The sequence below is a fragment of the Hemicordylus capensis genome, chromosome 2, assembly GCF_027244095.1.
Source record: "Hemicordylus capensis ecotype Gifberg chromosome 2, rHemCap1.1.pri, whole genome shotgun sequence".
In the NCBI taxonomy this organism is placed as follows: Eukaryota; Metazoa; Chordata; class Lepidosauria; order Squamata; family Cordylidae; genus Hemicordylus; species Hemicordylus capensis.
The window spans coordinates 202,040,410-202,053,984 of record NC_069658.1 but is presented as its reverse complement, the minus strand read 5'-3'; the positions used below and the strand labels follow the sequence as shown (position 1 = coordinate 202,053,984).

General features: G+C 45.5%; 1 protein-coding gene across 5 annotated transcripts in view; it reads left to right on the top strand.

The window, feature by feature from the left end:
• The window catches only part of SP1 (Sp1 transcription factor), a 193,398-nt gene that overhangs the window by 156,771 nt on the left and 23,052 nt on the right, over positions 1-13,575 (top strand). For 2 of the 5 annotated variants that reach the window (XM_053290698.1, XM_053290696.1), the window contains 2 exons: positions 4,260-4,348; positions 5,309-6,728. In XM_053290698.1, the coding sequence (XP_053146673.1) occupies positions 4,280-4,348; positions 5,309-6,728 (1,489 nt within the window). In that variant the 5' untranslated portion in view covers positions 4,260-4,279. Of the gene's footprint in view, positions 1-158; positions 565-863; positions 1,114-2,823; positions 3,128-4,259; positions 4,349-5,308; positions 6,729-13,575 lie in introns of those variants that run through there. The other 3 variants (XM_053290693.1, XM_053290695.1, XM_053290694.1) reach the window with 3 other exon arrangements.

The following is a 13,575-nucleotide window of genomic DNA, read 5'->3' as shown; positions in this document are numbered from 1 at the left end:
GATTAGGGGCAACTCAATCAAAACTCAAGTTGGGTGATTTCATCACAGGGATTCAACCTTGGACACTCCACAAGATCGGCGATTGGCCAATAACGACGTCAGTTACTTCGCTTGCCTCTTCCCTTCGCCTCCCGTCCCACTTGTCACACTTGTTCGAAGAAGAACTTTCGGTCAATCTCCGCCTCCCTGACCCTCCCGCCATGGGGTGGAGCTTCATTTAGAGGCGTTTCCCGAAAGGGGCGCCGCCGTGAAGTTTTTCGTAAACTGCCCTTACTCCCTCTTCTCCCGCCCCAGACCCCGCCTTGCTCGGCTGAATGGGCGAAGGCCCGGTCAATCGCAGTGAGCTCCGCCTTCCGTGGGTTGCTTCTGGCTCTATGATTGGGCGGAACGGCGGGAGGCGTGCACCAGGACTTGGGGCTGTGTCGGCGCAGCGCCCTCCCCTCGCCAACCCTTTGGCGGTCACCGGTGGGGTTAGGCTGCCTCGTCACCGACTTCGCGGCCCCCGCCCCGCCCACCCCTCCGGCGCCACTTGGGTTGGCCTCCCCCCTTCAGCCAACATGAGCGGTAAGGACGGGACTATCCTGGCCGGGCGGGGGGCGCCGCCTTCTTTCCCTCCCTCGCGCCCCGCCCAGCCCAGCCCCCCGGGCGGAGGGACCCGAGCGGGGGAGGGGTAACGAGCCTGGGGAAGGGAAGGGAAGGGAAGGGAGGGCAGGCAGGCGAAGCTGAGAGCCCAGGGCAGGGGGACGCCCTGAGGGAGGGGCCCCGCGGAGGGGAGCGGGGCTTAGGGCTGCGCGGGGTGGAGGCAGCCGCCGTAGGGGGAGGATCATGGAGAGGGGGGGGGTGCAAAGGCGGGACCAGGTGGGGGCAGGAACAGACGCCGGGGTGGCGGCGGCGATGCCTCTCAGCGGGGAAGAAGGAGCGGCGGCGGCGGCGCTGCCGGCGGGCTCTCCCCTTAGGCTGCTGGTGGTGGTGTGGCCCGAGATGAGGGCAGAGGCAAGTCGTGGTCTCCTCCAGGCAGACGTGGGGAGGAGTGCGGGTGTCCCCTCAGTGGCCTCCACCCCCAGCAGTTAACTGGAGCCAGAACTCAGCCGCGCCAGTCGTAGGACTCCCGAGGTTAGTCATGAAGTGGGGGGATAGCGCTGAACATGTACAGAGTGCCTTTGTACCTCTTTATGCCTCAAATGCCACAGCTAGGCGGACAATCTGTGGGGGGTGGATTCCAGGCAGGCGGAAATGGCTTCCGGGCGGGCCTGAGTCCCAGCGCCTTGACTGCTGAGAAATGAATCATTGATAGAAACTCGGAAGGCGGCGTCCAGTCAGGTGCCTCATGCCCGTCGATAGAGGGGCTCCTTCGCTCCGATAACTTGGAGTGACCTTCTTGGGAAAAACAAGCAAATGTGCCCACTCTCGGGTTTCTCAGGCCTCCCCTGTTTTCTCCTACCCTATTGAGACAGAAGCGTGCAAACGTACTTGGAGCTCTTCATAGGGCAGAAATTAAACGCGGAAGTCACTGTGCTTGGTGTGGCTTCCCTCGGTGTACCCGGAAGGAGTAGGCACAGTTTTGAGCGGTACAAAAAGTCAGACGTTTGGGCGAGCATCGAATCACTCTTGCTCCACCTGAACTGCTTACCCTCCTCCCATCAGATGGTTTTTGCAACTTCTTTATACTGATGGCAGCTGGTGTAGCCATTTCCGCCTGCCTGTAGTAGTATAGAAATTAGGGGTGTCCATTTTGGAATTTTCTTGTTTCGATTTCAAAACATCCCCGTTTTGTACCTAAATTTTCTGAATCCGAATCAGCCCTGTTTTGTTTTGTAGCCAAATTTTCTGAATCCGTATCGATTTGGATTTTTAAAAAGGGTCCCAGGGCAAAAAGAGTGGGTGGTGGTGGTAGTGTCCAATGGGTGGAAGCTACCACCCAAATTTCAAAGGAATTAGGCAAAGGGCTGACTTTTTTGGTGGTTTTTTTAAAAGTTTACACATCTTTAAGAATTTTCCCATAGGGAATAATGGGGATTCCAGCAAATGTATCGCTTCAAATCAAGGGGAAAGGGATGACCCAGAGCAGAGTGTGGTGGGTGGTAGTGCCCAATGGGGGCAAGGAAACTTCCAGAGTTATTTCAAAGGAATTGGGTAAAGGTCTGATCTTTTGTGGTTTGTTGAAGTTTACGTCTCTTTAAGATTTCTCCCATAGGGAATAATGGCGATTTCAGCAGCCCCATAATTCCACTTGGGGGGCACTGGGGTTGTCCAGAGCGAGGGGTTGTGTAGTGCACATAGGGTGCCAACCACCCCCATACCCACAAGCCTGTGGGGTACTGGGTTTTGTTGTTTCTGAGGTGTTCATTGTAGATTCTCTGGTAGCATATGAGATTTTCAGTGAAAAACAAGAATCCACTCTCATATGCTACCAGAGAATCTACACTCAGAACACCACAGAAACAGCAGAACCCAGCACCCCATGGGTTAGCAACCCTTCCCCTGGCCAATATGGTGGCAAGAAGCAGTGGCAAGAAGCAAAAGAGCCAATGGGGAACAAGGAGGGAATTGTCAGCCGGTCGGCCCATGATTTAGGTCACTGATCAGAAGGCTGGAAGGGTGGGAAATTCAAAGAGATGTCAAACACAAAATGGAGACTGACTCGGAGATCACCACAAAATGGAGGTCCGAAACAACAAAACGTTTTGTAGCTGAAACAGGGGCGTTTTGTTTTGTATACAAAACTTTTGGATCTGGAAAATGGGTGTTTTGTTTTGTCTACAACACACCCGAAACAGGCTGTTTTGGGTACAAAACGTTTTGTATCTGAAACGTTTCGCACATCCCTAATAGAAATTTATACTCAAAATCTATTCGGCCCTGAAACTCTGGGCTAATCACTCTTTTTCACAGCCTAAACTACCTCACAGGATTGTTCTGAGGATAAATATTATGTACATCACCCTGGGTTCCTTGGAGTAATAGTGGTATATAAATAAATGTAAATACAGTACATGTATGTTAATGGGGTTAGTTTTACCCATGGTGCTCCACTACCATGTAAAGAAGTGTGTTTATGAAAGGAGATCTCACTGCTGCTGTTCAACAACTGAATTACGAAAAGTGCTTTTCAGCAACATGTTCAGAGGTATCTTAAAAATACACAAGGTTTCCCCTTCTCTGCTCTAGAAAAGTATCTTTGTGAAAAGATCCAGTACTGGGTCTCTGGCATTTAGTATAAAGATTTTTTTTGTAAATCTTGTTTGCTCGATGGTAGTAAGGGAGCACAAAGTATGTTAGATCTATTAAGATTGCTTGCCACATAGATTCATATATAAATCCCTTTTGTTTCCTGTGTGTATCTGTACAACCTGTCTGCTCCTACACCAGCAGGGCGAGGAAGTGTCCGGGGGGCACTTAGGAGAGAGTGTTGGGTTTGTATGGGACAGACCCAGGCTCGGATATCCTCTCTGCGCACTGTCTGGACTAGATCACTGTGTCTTAGCTTAGCCCACTTCATATGATTGCTGTGAATCTCCACTCTGCAGGATACTATGACAATTGTTAATAATAAATAACAGAAGCTGGTCCAATGAAAGAGGCAATCTCACTTTCACATATCTTATTCTTAGCACTACAGCAAGTTTCTTCCTTCTCCCTCCCCTAAGATCTGACTTAATTTTCCATTAGTAATGTTTGACACACATCACCCTCTTCTGGTATGTTGACTGAGGCTCTTTAAAGGCTAGCAGGATCTTGCTAATTGCATTTGTACCTTCCAAGGAACTCATGCTGTATTTGTGACGTTATTGCATTTTAACCCTGTAAGGTGGGCTAGGTTGAGACAGGGCCATTTTTGATGAGCTTTATGACTGAGCAGGAATTTCAGTGTGGGTCTTCCTGGTTCCAGATCAACACCTGAACCTCTGCCCTTCACTCCACTGGCTCTCTGTTTCCTGTTTCATTTTTTCTTTCTTTTCTTCCCTCATCTCTGTTCTTTTTCCCCACAGGAATCTTAACTTGGGTGTAGTTCTTTATAGTGCTATTTGTGTTTGAGTGCAAGTTCTAAATTTGGGGTAACTATGTTATGGCACCAGGTACCTGAGTAATCATAATGCTTTGTTTGCAGTAAATGAATTGAATAACTTAACCAGTAACTGCCTAAAGTGCTTGAACATCCTCCCTTTTTAATGACTCTTACTCTTATGCCCCCTCTTGGCTTTTGTACTACTTGTTTGACCATTTAGTTTTTTCTCTGGCTCCCCCCAATCCCCATGCAGATCATGATATTTCAGAAGAAATGGTTATTGTCAAGACTGAGAAGATAGAAGAAGGCAGCAGCAAGGATGGAGGAAACTGTGAGGGCCAGGTGAGTAGGGCTTCTAAAATAGGAATGGATAGGAACAGGTAACAATCCCAAGTGTTGGGTGTTAAGGGTGTGCATGAACCAGTTTGCTGCTCCCCTTATGGCGTGTTGAGGCGGGGTGGAGACTTTAAGGGGCAGGGAGAGTGCCCTTACCTTCCTTGCTGCTTCCCCTCGCTGGTACTCTCCCCAGAACTGCTGGTGCTGGGCTGTAGTGTACCTCCCTGCAGCCCCGGTAAGTGTCGTGGCGCGCACATGTGTCAGCCACTTCCAGTATGACACTTACCAGGGCCGCAGGGAGGTACACTGCAGCCCTGCATGGGGAGATCACCTGCAGGGGGGAAGTGGTGGGGAAGGTAAGGGCGCCCTCCCTGCCCCTTAAAGGCCCCCGCCTTCCAAGAGTGCATGAAACAGTTCGTGTCCATCCCTAATCTCTATTCCCTATATTATGGTGATACATTTTTGTGATCCACTTCTTTGAGTAAAATTGGTTGGCCTTTTTGCATTCCTCAGGAATGTGTTCTGAAACTTGGACAATCTCGGAAGGGGATGGGTTGTTGAAAGGGCTGTTCACTCCATTTTTCCCAGTGTTAGTGTGAGCATTATAGTTTGAACTTTGCCTGTCTTAAGATTGTTGAACTAAATAAATCTTTGTATAGCCAATGGTAACTTTGGTTTGTGGGTCTGTCAGCTTGAACCTGTTGGAGCACATTTTAAGGCAATTTTGAAAGTTCCTTCATGATGAAAGATTTGTGTTTTCACTAGAAATCTTACAGGTGGCTTTCATCCTCTCTAGTGCTAAGCTTGCGAGGTCAGTATTTGCAACTTCTGCCGGTGGGTGGATCGCATGTTCTCATAGGCTTTCTGCCTGTATGCTCCTCCTCAATTGGTTCTTATTTTATACTGTCCATTGGATAATCAAATGGGCATGTGACTCCTCTTTCCCTGTTTTGTGTTTCCTGTTAGGAGTCCCAGCCTTCCTCTCTGGCTTTGCTGGCAGCCACGTGCAGCAGGATTGAATCTCCCAATGAGAATGCCGATAGTGCACAGGGACAGCAAGCAGGCTCAAATGAACTGGACCTTGCAGCTGCTGCAACTCAAATCTCTCAGAATGCAAACGGTTGGCAAATTATTTCCACTCACGCGGGGACCTCCAACTCGCCAAAAGATCAAGGGAGCAACAGCAATGAAGAGAATGAATCCTCATCAAAAAACCGACCTGCTGCCACTGGCCAGTATGTGGTTACTACTACACCTAACATGCAGAACCAGCAAGTCCTGACAGGCTTGTCAGGAATGATTCCCAATATTCAGTATCAGGTGATCCCCCAGTTTCAAACTGTGGATGGGCAACAGTTGCAGTTTGCCACCAACCCCACCCAGCTCAGTGTGCAGCAGGATGCCTCAGGCCAACTGCAGATCATCCCTGGGACAAACCAGCAGCTCATTGCAAACAGATCTGGGACAGGCAACATCCTGGCTGCCATGCCAAATCTTCTGCAGCAGGCTGTGCCCATTCAAGGAGTTAATGCCCTCTCAGGGCCAGCTCAGTATGTCACCAATGTCCCACTGGCTTTGAATGGCAATATTACCTTGTTGCCTGTCAACAGCATTGCAGCCAGTTTGGCACCCACTTCTCAGTCAGTTACGTTAAGCAGCTCTGGCTCTCAAGAGGGTGGCTCGCAACCAGCAACGTCGGGCACCTCAATCAGTTCCTGCAGCATTGCCGCATCGCAAGCTAACTCAGGCTGTTTTTTTACCAGTGCCAACAACTTCAGTGCCACTACCACGACGAGTAACATGGGCATCATGAATTTTTCCACCAGCGGCAATGTGGGAACAAATGTCCAGGTGCAGGCATCTCAGAGGACAAGTGGTACTCAAAATGCTGACTCCCTGCAAGGGCAACAGAAAGATGCTGATCAAAGCCAGCAGCAACAGCAGCAGATCCTGGTGCAAGGAGGACAACTTGTGCAAGGAGGTCAGGCTGGTCAGACCTTTACTACCCAAGATGCCTTACAGAACCTGCAGATCCAGACCATCCCCAATACTGGCCCAATCTTTATTCGAACACCCACTGTGGGGCCAAATGGGCAAGTCAGCTGGCAAACTATTCAGCTACAGAATCTTCAGGTTCAGAACCCACAAGCTCAGACAATCGCCTTGGCTCCAGTGCAGGGAGTGTCCCTGGGGCAGACAGGGAGCACCAACACAACGCTCACACCAATAGCTTCTGCCTCTCTGCCCAGCGGCACAGTCACTGTGAATGCCGCTCAGCTCTCCTCTGTTCCTGGCCTTCAGACCATTAACCTTGGGGCCTTGGGAGCATCTGGAATCCAGGTTCACCAACTGCAAGGGCTTCCACTCACTATAGCAAATGCCACTGGTAAGAGGCAATTTTCAGTAATGCATGATGTTGGTTTGAGATACCCATCTATTTAGAAAGAGTTCCTGTTTTCACTTCTTAAAAGGACAGATTTCTAACAAGATGAGGGACAGAAAGAATTATGCAGGACAGGGCTAGATATTTTTCTACCCTTTGATGGAGCTTCTAGCTCAGAATGAGTCTTTTGAAATGGCAATCATTCTTTGCACTATCACTTAGCTCATTAGAAATGTAAAAATTGCTTTACAGCAGCTTGAAGAGAACATTTGTGAAGCAAATCTTGGTGTGCTTGAAGCTTATGTTTGCTTACTCAGAAATTAATTCTCACTAATTGCCATAGAGCTTACTCCTGGGTAAGTGTACAGAGGATCACATTGGAGCAATATAAAGAGTCAAAATTTGAAGTCAGCACATTTGGGAGTATGGAAGTCTTAGTATTTTGAAACCCAGCAGATTTTCCTCCTCCCTTTTCAATAGACCCCCTTTACTGGTAAATGTAATACAACTTTTTAGGTAGTTCTGAGAGCCATCAATGAAGGATTTTACTTGCCAATGTTCTGGTTTCATCATGAATCCAAAGCAAAAAAAAACATAATGCCCAAACTATCTTTTCCAAACCTTTAGGCATAGAGTTTCATAGTTCTAGTTGGGAAATACTGCCTCTGGTAAATACTCTAGTCTATGAGAACTCATTCCACACAAAAAATAGTTAGTCTTTTAGGTGCCAGAGGTTTTATTTGAAAAACGTATTTGTCAGTTTTGTAATAAAATTTCTTGAACAAGGAATTAAAATAAGCAACTTACTGGTGAAAATCCATGCTCTTTTCACACATTTTGGGCTTTGCACCAGAAAATGTAAATATTGTAGTAATTGAGCTTATAATAGTAATATATTTGCAGATCAGCCTTAATTAGAAAGGGGGAAACAGTTTTTAAAAAATCATGAAATCACAGATTAGAGTAAAAAGTGAGGGTACATTAAAGCCTGAATTTATATATATCCAGCTTTAAATATGCATGTAATATTGCAGCAATATTGTGGGAAGATTGGATTTCATAGCTGCAGACCTGTTATGGGTGGAAGCAGAGAGGATGCTTAGGAGGCAGATAGTGCATGTGTGTTGCGGTGTGGGGGTGCTATCTGGAGGTGACTCACATGGGAGGCTTTGGGATTGGTGAGTGTTTTAGAGTAAGGGTCTGGAATAGTGCCACAGAAAAGAAGCTGGGGGGTGGAGGGGTTACTTGTTGATTGCTGATGCCACGAACAACTGGTTCTCCTTGTGGTTCCATTCACAAAATAAACTTTTAAAGCCGTTACCTTATTATAAATGGGTCATCTGAAATTTCCCTCTAGTCTTCCTAGTCACTATAACTTGAGGAAAGCATCTTCCACTGATCTAGGAATCAAGCCACTGAAATAAGTGCTGTCTGTCTCTGATTCTTGATTCCAAGGTCCGCTGAGGATGTGTTAAGTACTGTGAATTGCTCAACTATATCAGCAGAATAGCAAAGGATGTGCATGTACAACCCTTGTGACTTGAGAATTGAGGACTGCATACATAGAACAAGCAATAACAAGAAAAATGCCAGGAAAACAAACGATGGGGGAAGAGAGCAGATATACAGACACAAATGCTGTTCGCTGGCACCCCCATGCAAATGTCCAAGGTCATGGGCTCAGTAAATGATGCAGAATTAAAACCTTGACAAATATGATAGATGTCTGTGTTATGACTGAATCATGGCTTACGTTTGGTTTATTTAGTGCCATATATCTGCTGGTGCTATAATGGAATCCACTGTTAAAATTTGCATTTAGAGGATTTTGGCTGATCTAAGACTTCTAGTAGTCCAGAAACTGGGCTGTTATGCCTTCTGTTCTCTTGTGTCTCTCATGGCTGTCTGGGTCAATGAAAGTAAAGCACTTGTCTAGGGCTAGGTTGAGATTTAAACCAGGAGTACCTGATATTCTTACCCACACTACAGTTTTATTTATTTATTTATTTATTTAATTTTATTTTTATACCGCCCTTCCGAAATGGCTCAGGGCGGCTTACAATTTGAATAGTACTAATACAGAATATGAATAATACTGACATTAACTGCTCTGATTTATGCAAGGAGTTTCCAAATAACTAGTGTGTGTGTGTGTGTGTGGTTTTCAAATATACACTTAAAAAAACATCTATGGGAGGGATGTGGGATGACTAAAATGTCTAGCCTACACATTAATATAAAGGCTCGCATTTGTTATGAAGGGTGAAAAGAACATAGAGTTGTGTGAATGTGCTCTAAAACTAGCTTTTGGCAGTCAAAAAATGCAGAAACTAAGCCTAAGATTTCCTGGGAAAGTAATTCTGTTTGGAAAGCCTGTCTTGGTGGTGATGGTTCTTTGCATTGTTTTGGGGGGATGGTACATATTTCAGTGTTAAAAAGTAGTCCAGTTGCTAGGTGTGTGCATGGAACTGGTTTCTGTGGACTGTACTGCCTCTGGTCTGGTTCACAGTTGAACCAGCCTGGTTCAAAGAAAACCAGTTGGCGATCAAATGGTTGGTGCACACCCTTTCCAATTGGAAACCAAATTTCTTGGAGAATTTCAGAGTAACTTCTAAGTATTGCCTGGTTTAACTTTTGTTTACTTCACAAAGGATAATTAGATTGATTTGAAGGAGCTGGGAGGACTAGTTCATATTGTTGATGATTGGTAGTACATGGTAGTGTGAGATCCATCCTAAAAAGATTAAATTTCTGCAGCTTGCATGTATTAAGCAATTTCTTCTTGCATAATTCCACAGTTTTGCACAATACAGCTAATTACAGGGAGAGATAAGAAGTTACATAGGTTTCTTATGTTTCTTTTTTAGATTTTTAGCCCTTTGGGGACAGGGAGCCATCTTTTTTATTTATATCTCTGTAATCTTTATAACTTTGGGAACATTTGGTTGAAAAGTGGTATAGAAATATTTGTTCTTGTATTCTGACCACAGATCTTATTGAGCAACTCTTGCTGCTGAGATTTCAGCAGGCATTGCTCACATACTTTCAAAATATCTTTACAGCCATAGAGACTATAAACTTGTTCTTTTTTGTGTGAAAGCTCAGGTTGCCACAAAATTGAATTGTTTGTACGGTTTCACATTCTACACCTTTTCTCAATTTCTCCAGAATTGTGGCTACACACTGTCCTGATTGTTATCCTTCCAAATAGATGGTGTGCTGCTTGTCTTGAACACCGACTTGGTGTAGTCACTGGGCGTAGGGCAGATGGGGGTGGGGTTGGATGGCATGGCCATCGATACCTCCAACAGGAGCCATGTATGTTGGCTCCTTGTGAATGTTTGCTTTGACCCAAAATTTCATGTTACATTTGCTTTTAATGGTTCATTTCCCTTATTCTGCTTCCCCTTCTCTAATTTCCATTGAGGTGGGGATGCCTATATCCTGTGTGTTCCACATTAGGCATGTCTCATGCTGGCCTGAAATTGATTACCTTGGAACCCTGGAAATCGTAGTGTTCTGAGGATATTGTTAATTCTTGATCATTGTTCTTAGTGAAACTCTCCCCACCACCACAAAACTACAGTTAACCAAGATTCCTTGTAGGGAAGCCATTATACTTGCATCATTTCCCTTTGTTTGTAGTGTAGGTGTAGTCTTTTGCTAACAGAAATTGATATTGAGGTCCAGAGTTTAAAATATAGATGCTCTTAATTGCTGACTGAAATTACTTGAAATGGGATATATGATGATATAACTGATTATAATACTTAAGATTTTCTTTTCCACATGACTTTTTTCCAGGAAGTCTCTAACAAAACTCTATTTTAAAAAGTTAAGGTTATCAATTCAGAGTAAGGGCTCAGCTAAAATAAATGATGTAGTAGTATGTTCATTTGCCCAGCATAAATGAAGATCATGTAAAAAGTAATGACAGGAAGGATTTCTTTGAATGCTTTGGGTTTGTCTTGGCTTCTGTCCTCCTTAAAAGGTTGAAAGGCAGGAGATAAGAGAGAGGCCTGCTGCTTTAAGGGGTTTAGGTTGAATTCCACTGCAGTTCAGTTCAGTAGTACACATTAAAAACATATTACAAATTTGTGCATGCTTCATAGTTCTTATTGGTTATGATTAGCACTTTAGGAGTGGCATTTGACCTGTTAACTTGCTCCATCTTGCTTTACAACGCAGCATTGTAGTGAGCATCCTAATTAGATTTTCCCGTTTGAACTGGAGCTTGACACAGATTCAAAGGTATGTCAAACCAGTTGTTGAACCATTAATAACTTGAACTGAAGCCAAATCAGAACAGTGTCAGTTGCATCTGAATCCAAACAGAAACCATCACCAACCCATTTATTAATTTAAAACATTCATATCCTGCTGTTTTATTCCATTAATGTTCCAACAAGCTATCTAACCTGAAATACAATAATTTCATAAATAGAATGACTTAAAACTGTTAAGAGGACAGAAAGAGGAAAGAGCCAGCGTGGTGTAGTGGTTAGAGTGCTGGACTAGGACCGGGGAGACCCGAGTTCAAATCCCCATTCAGCCATGATACTTGCTGGGTGATGCTGGGCCAGTCACTTCTCTCTCAGCCTAACCTACTTCACAGGGTTGTTACGAAAGAGAAATTCAAGTATGTAGTATACCGCTCTGGGCTCCTTGGAGGAAGAGCGGGATATAAATGTAAAATAAAATTTAAAAATAGTAATAATAAAACAAAAACCAGATGTGTATTCAAAGTGTTAGCGCTATAAAACCAAGCTTTGTGCACTGGTCTGAACTTGTTCTGGCTCGTGGTTCTGCAAACTGGTTTGTTCCAGTTCGGCCCAACTACGAAGTGGTCTGGTGGTTTGAGGGTGACTCCTGGGCACCTTTAGAAGCAAGCAGGTCCTTACCTGCATGCCCGCTGCTCTAGGCAGCTTCCTCCAGGCAGCATTATGTTGTTGACCACGCACCTGACCTCTGTGCCTGCATAGAGGCTAGTACTGCGCCGCCACCTCTTGCGGCCTTCTGTGGGGAGTGCCACAGCAGCAGGAAGCTGCCTGGAACGACAGTCATGCAGGTAAGGACCTGCTTGCTTACTTTCAAAGATGCCACTTGTTGCCTCCTGCCATTCACCTCCAGACCGGTTCATGGTTGGGTCGAACTGGAACAAACCATTTCATGGAAGAATGAACCCGAACCTAGCTCAACAGGCAAGCACTCTTTTCTTATTCAAAAGCAATTTGTTTATTCAGCATCTTGTGCACCGAGAGAAGTGAGAGCCCTGCATTTCACCGCAGACACAAAGCAAGGTAAAACAAACAGCTTTAAAAAAGCTCCCTGCAATGTAAGTCCTTGAGCAAACACTTGATTTTGCAAATTTAACATCCTCCAATTCAGGGTTAGACAGCCTAACATCTATAAAGCAATTAAGTGTGACGATTTATTTCCAGTATGATGCTGACCAGGGCAGCAAGAAGGTACGCTGCTGCCCTGCATCAGTGATTTTGGCACCAGTGGGGGGAACAGGGTGGGGGTGGGGGTGTAAGTGCACCCTCCCTGCTCCTTAAGGTAACCCCCTGCCTTTGCCAAACCGGCCCAAATGCCGGAGCTCTAAACCAGTTCAGCGGTCTATAAAAGGACTGCCGAACCAGCTTGTGCACATCCCTACCCCACCCAGAGGCTCTCTTCCTAGTTGTTGGTAGTCCAGTGGGAAAAGCTTTACTACATTCTAACTAAATTGACAGCGAAGGTAAGCCATTAAAAAGTTCTCTGAGCACAGATGTTTGCTGCTTTACAGGCTATACTTTGGATGAATTAAACTATGGAGGGCCAGCTTGTGGCATGGGTGCCCCAAGAGGCACAGAGGTTTGTGGCACTTCTCGCCTGGCACAGGGCCTTTAGGCCTGCTTCTGGCACATAGTGCCAGGTCTGCGCAGCTGCTTTTCCTCTTCTCTGTGACTCAGACTAAGATAGCTACACCAAGATGGGATAGGGAGGCTCCATTGTTAGCATCATAATAAGTAGAGTGGTGCTGTCTCACACTGCATGGCACACTTGCCAGAAATGTTGGCCCCATTACATTAACCGAAAGTTGAAGGAACTTTCAACTTTCAATATATCATTGACATATAATGTAAGACATTGCTTTAAATGGTGTGTTGGCCATCACTCAAACTGCAGGCATGGGCAGGAAGATTGGCTGCTTCTTGTTTAAATGCTACAGTCAATGTTGTGATATATTAGAGGTGACTCGAATGAGTTGGGCAAATCTTAGATTTTCCAAACATCCAGGCATCTGGCACAGTGTTAGTACTGTAGGTGTTTGACTTTTGGCCCTAAGTAGCAAAATGCAATTCTTACTAGATCGTACTAGATTTGTCTGGTTAATGACTTTGCAACTTTTAGCTTGATGTGGAGCACTTCAAGTAGAGTGAAGAAAGAACTGAAAATGAAGTGGGCTGCCAGATTAGGTGGGCAGGTAAGTATTCAGCTATTTTGTGAAGGTAGAAGCCTGACTGGAAATTGGCAGACCTAACTGGCTGGCTTGGTTAGCACAGCCCCGTTTCAGTTGGTTGGTCTCCTGCTTTCAGCTCTTCTCCTTGGTAGATGATAGGTGGAAAAGAGATTGTGGAGTGGTGTGTGCTTAAATCGACCATCTTGGTATGAGGATTACTGATTCCCAACCTGAAGTGGCCTCCATGACAGGGAGCAGAAGCTGACCCATCTGAGCTGTCAGCTGCAGCCTGCAGGACCATTAGTTGGAGCCCTTTCTCCTTGACTGCTACAGACACCAAGAGATCAGAATTGCCTCAGATTCCCTTGGGTATTAGCTTACTAAGGTAAGGTAAAGTGTGTCAAG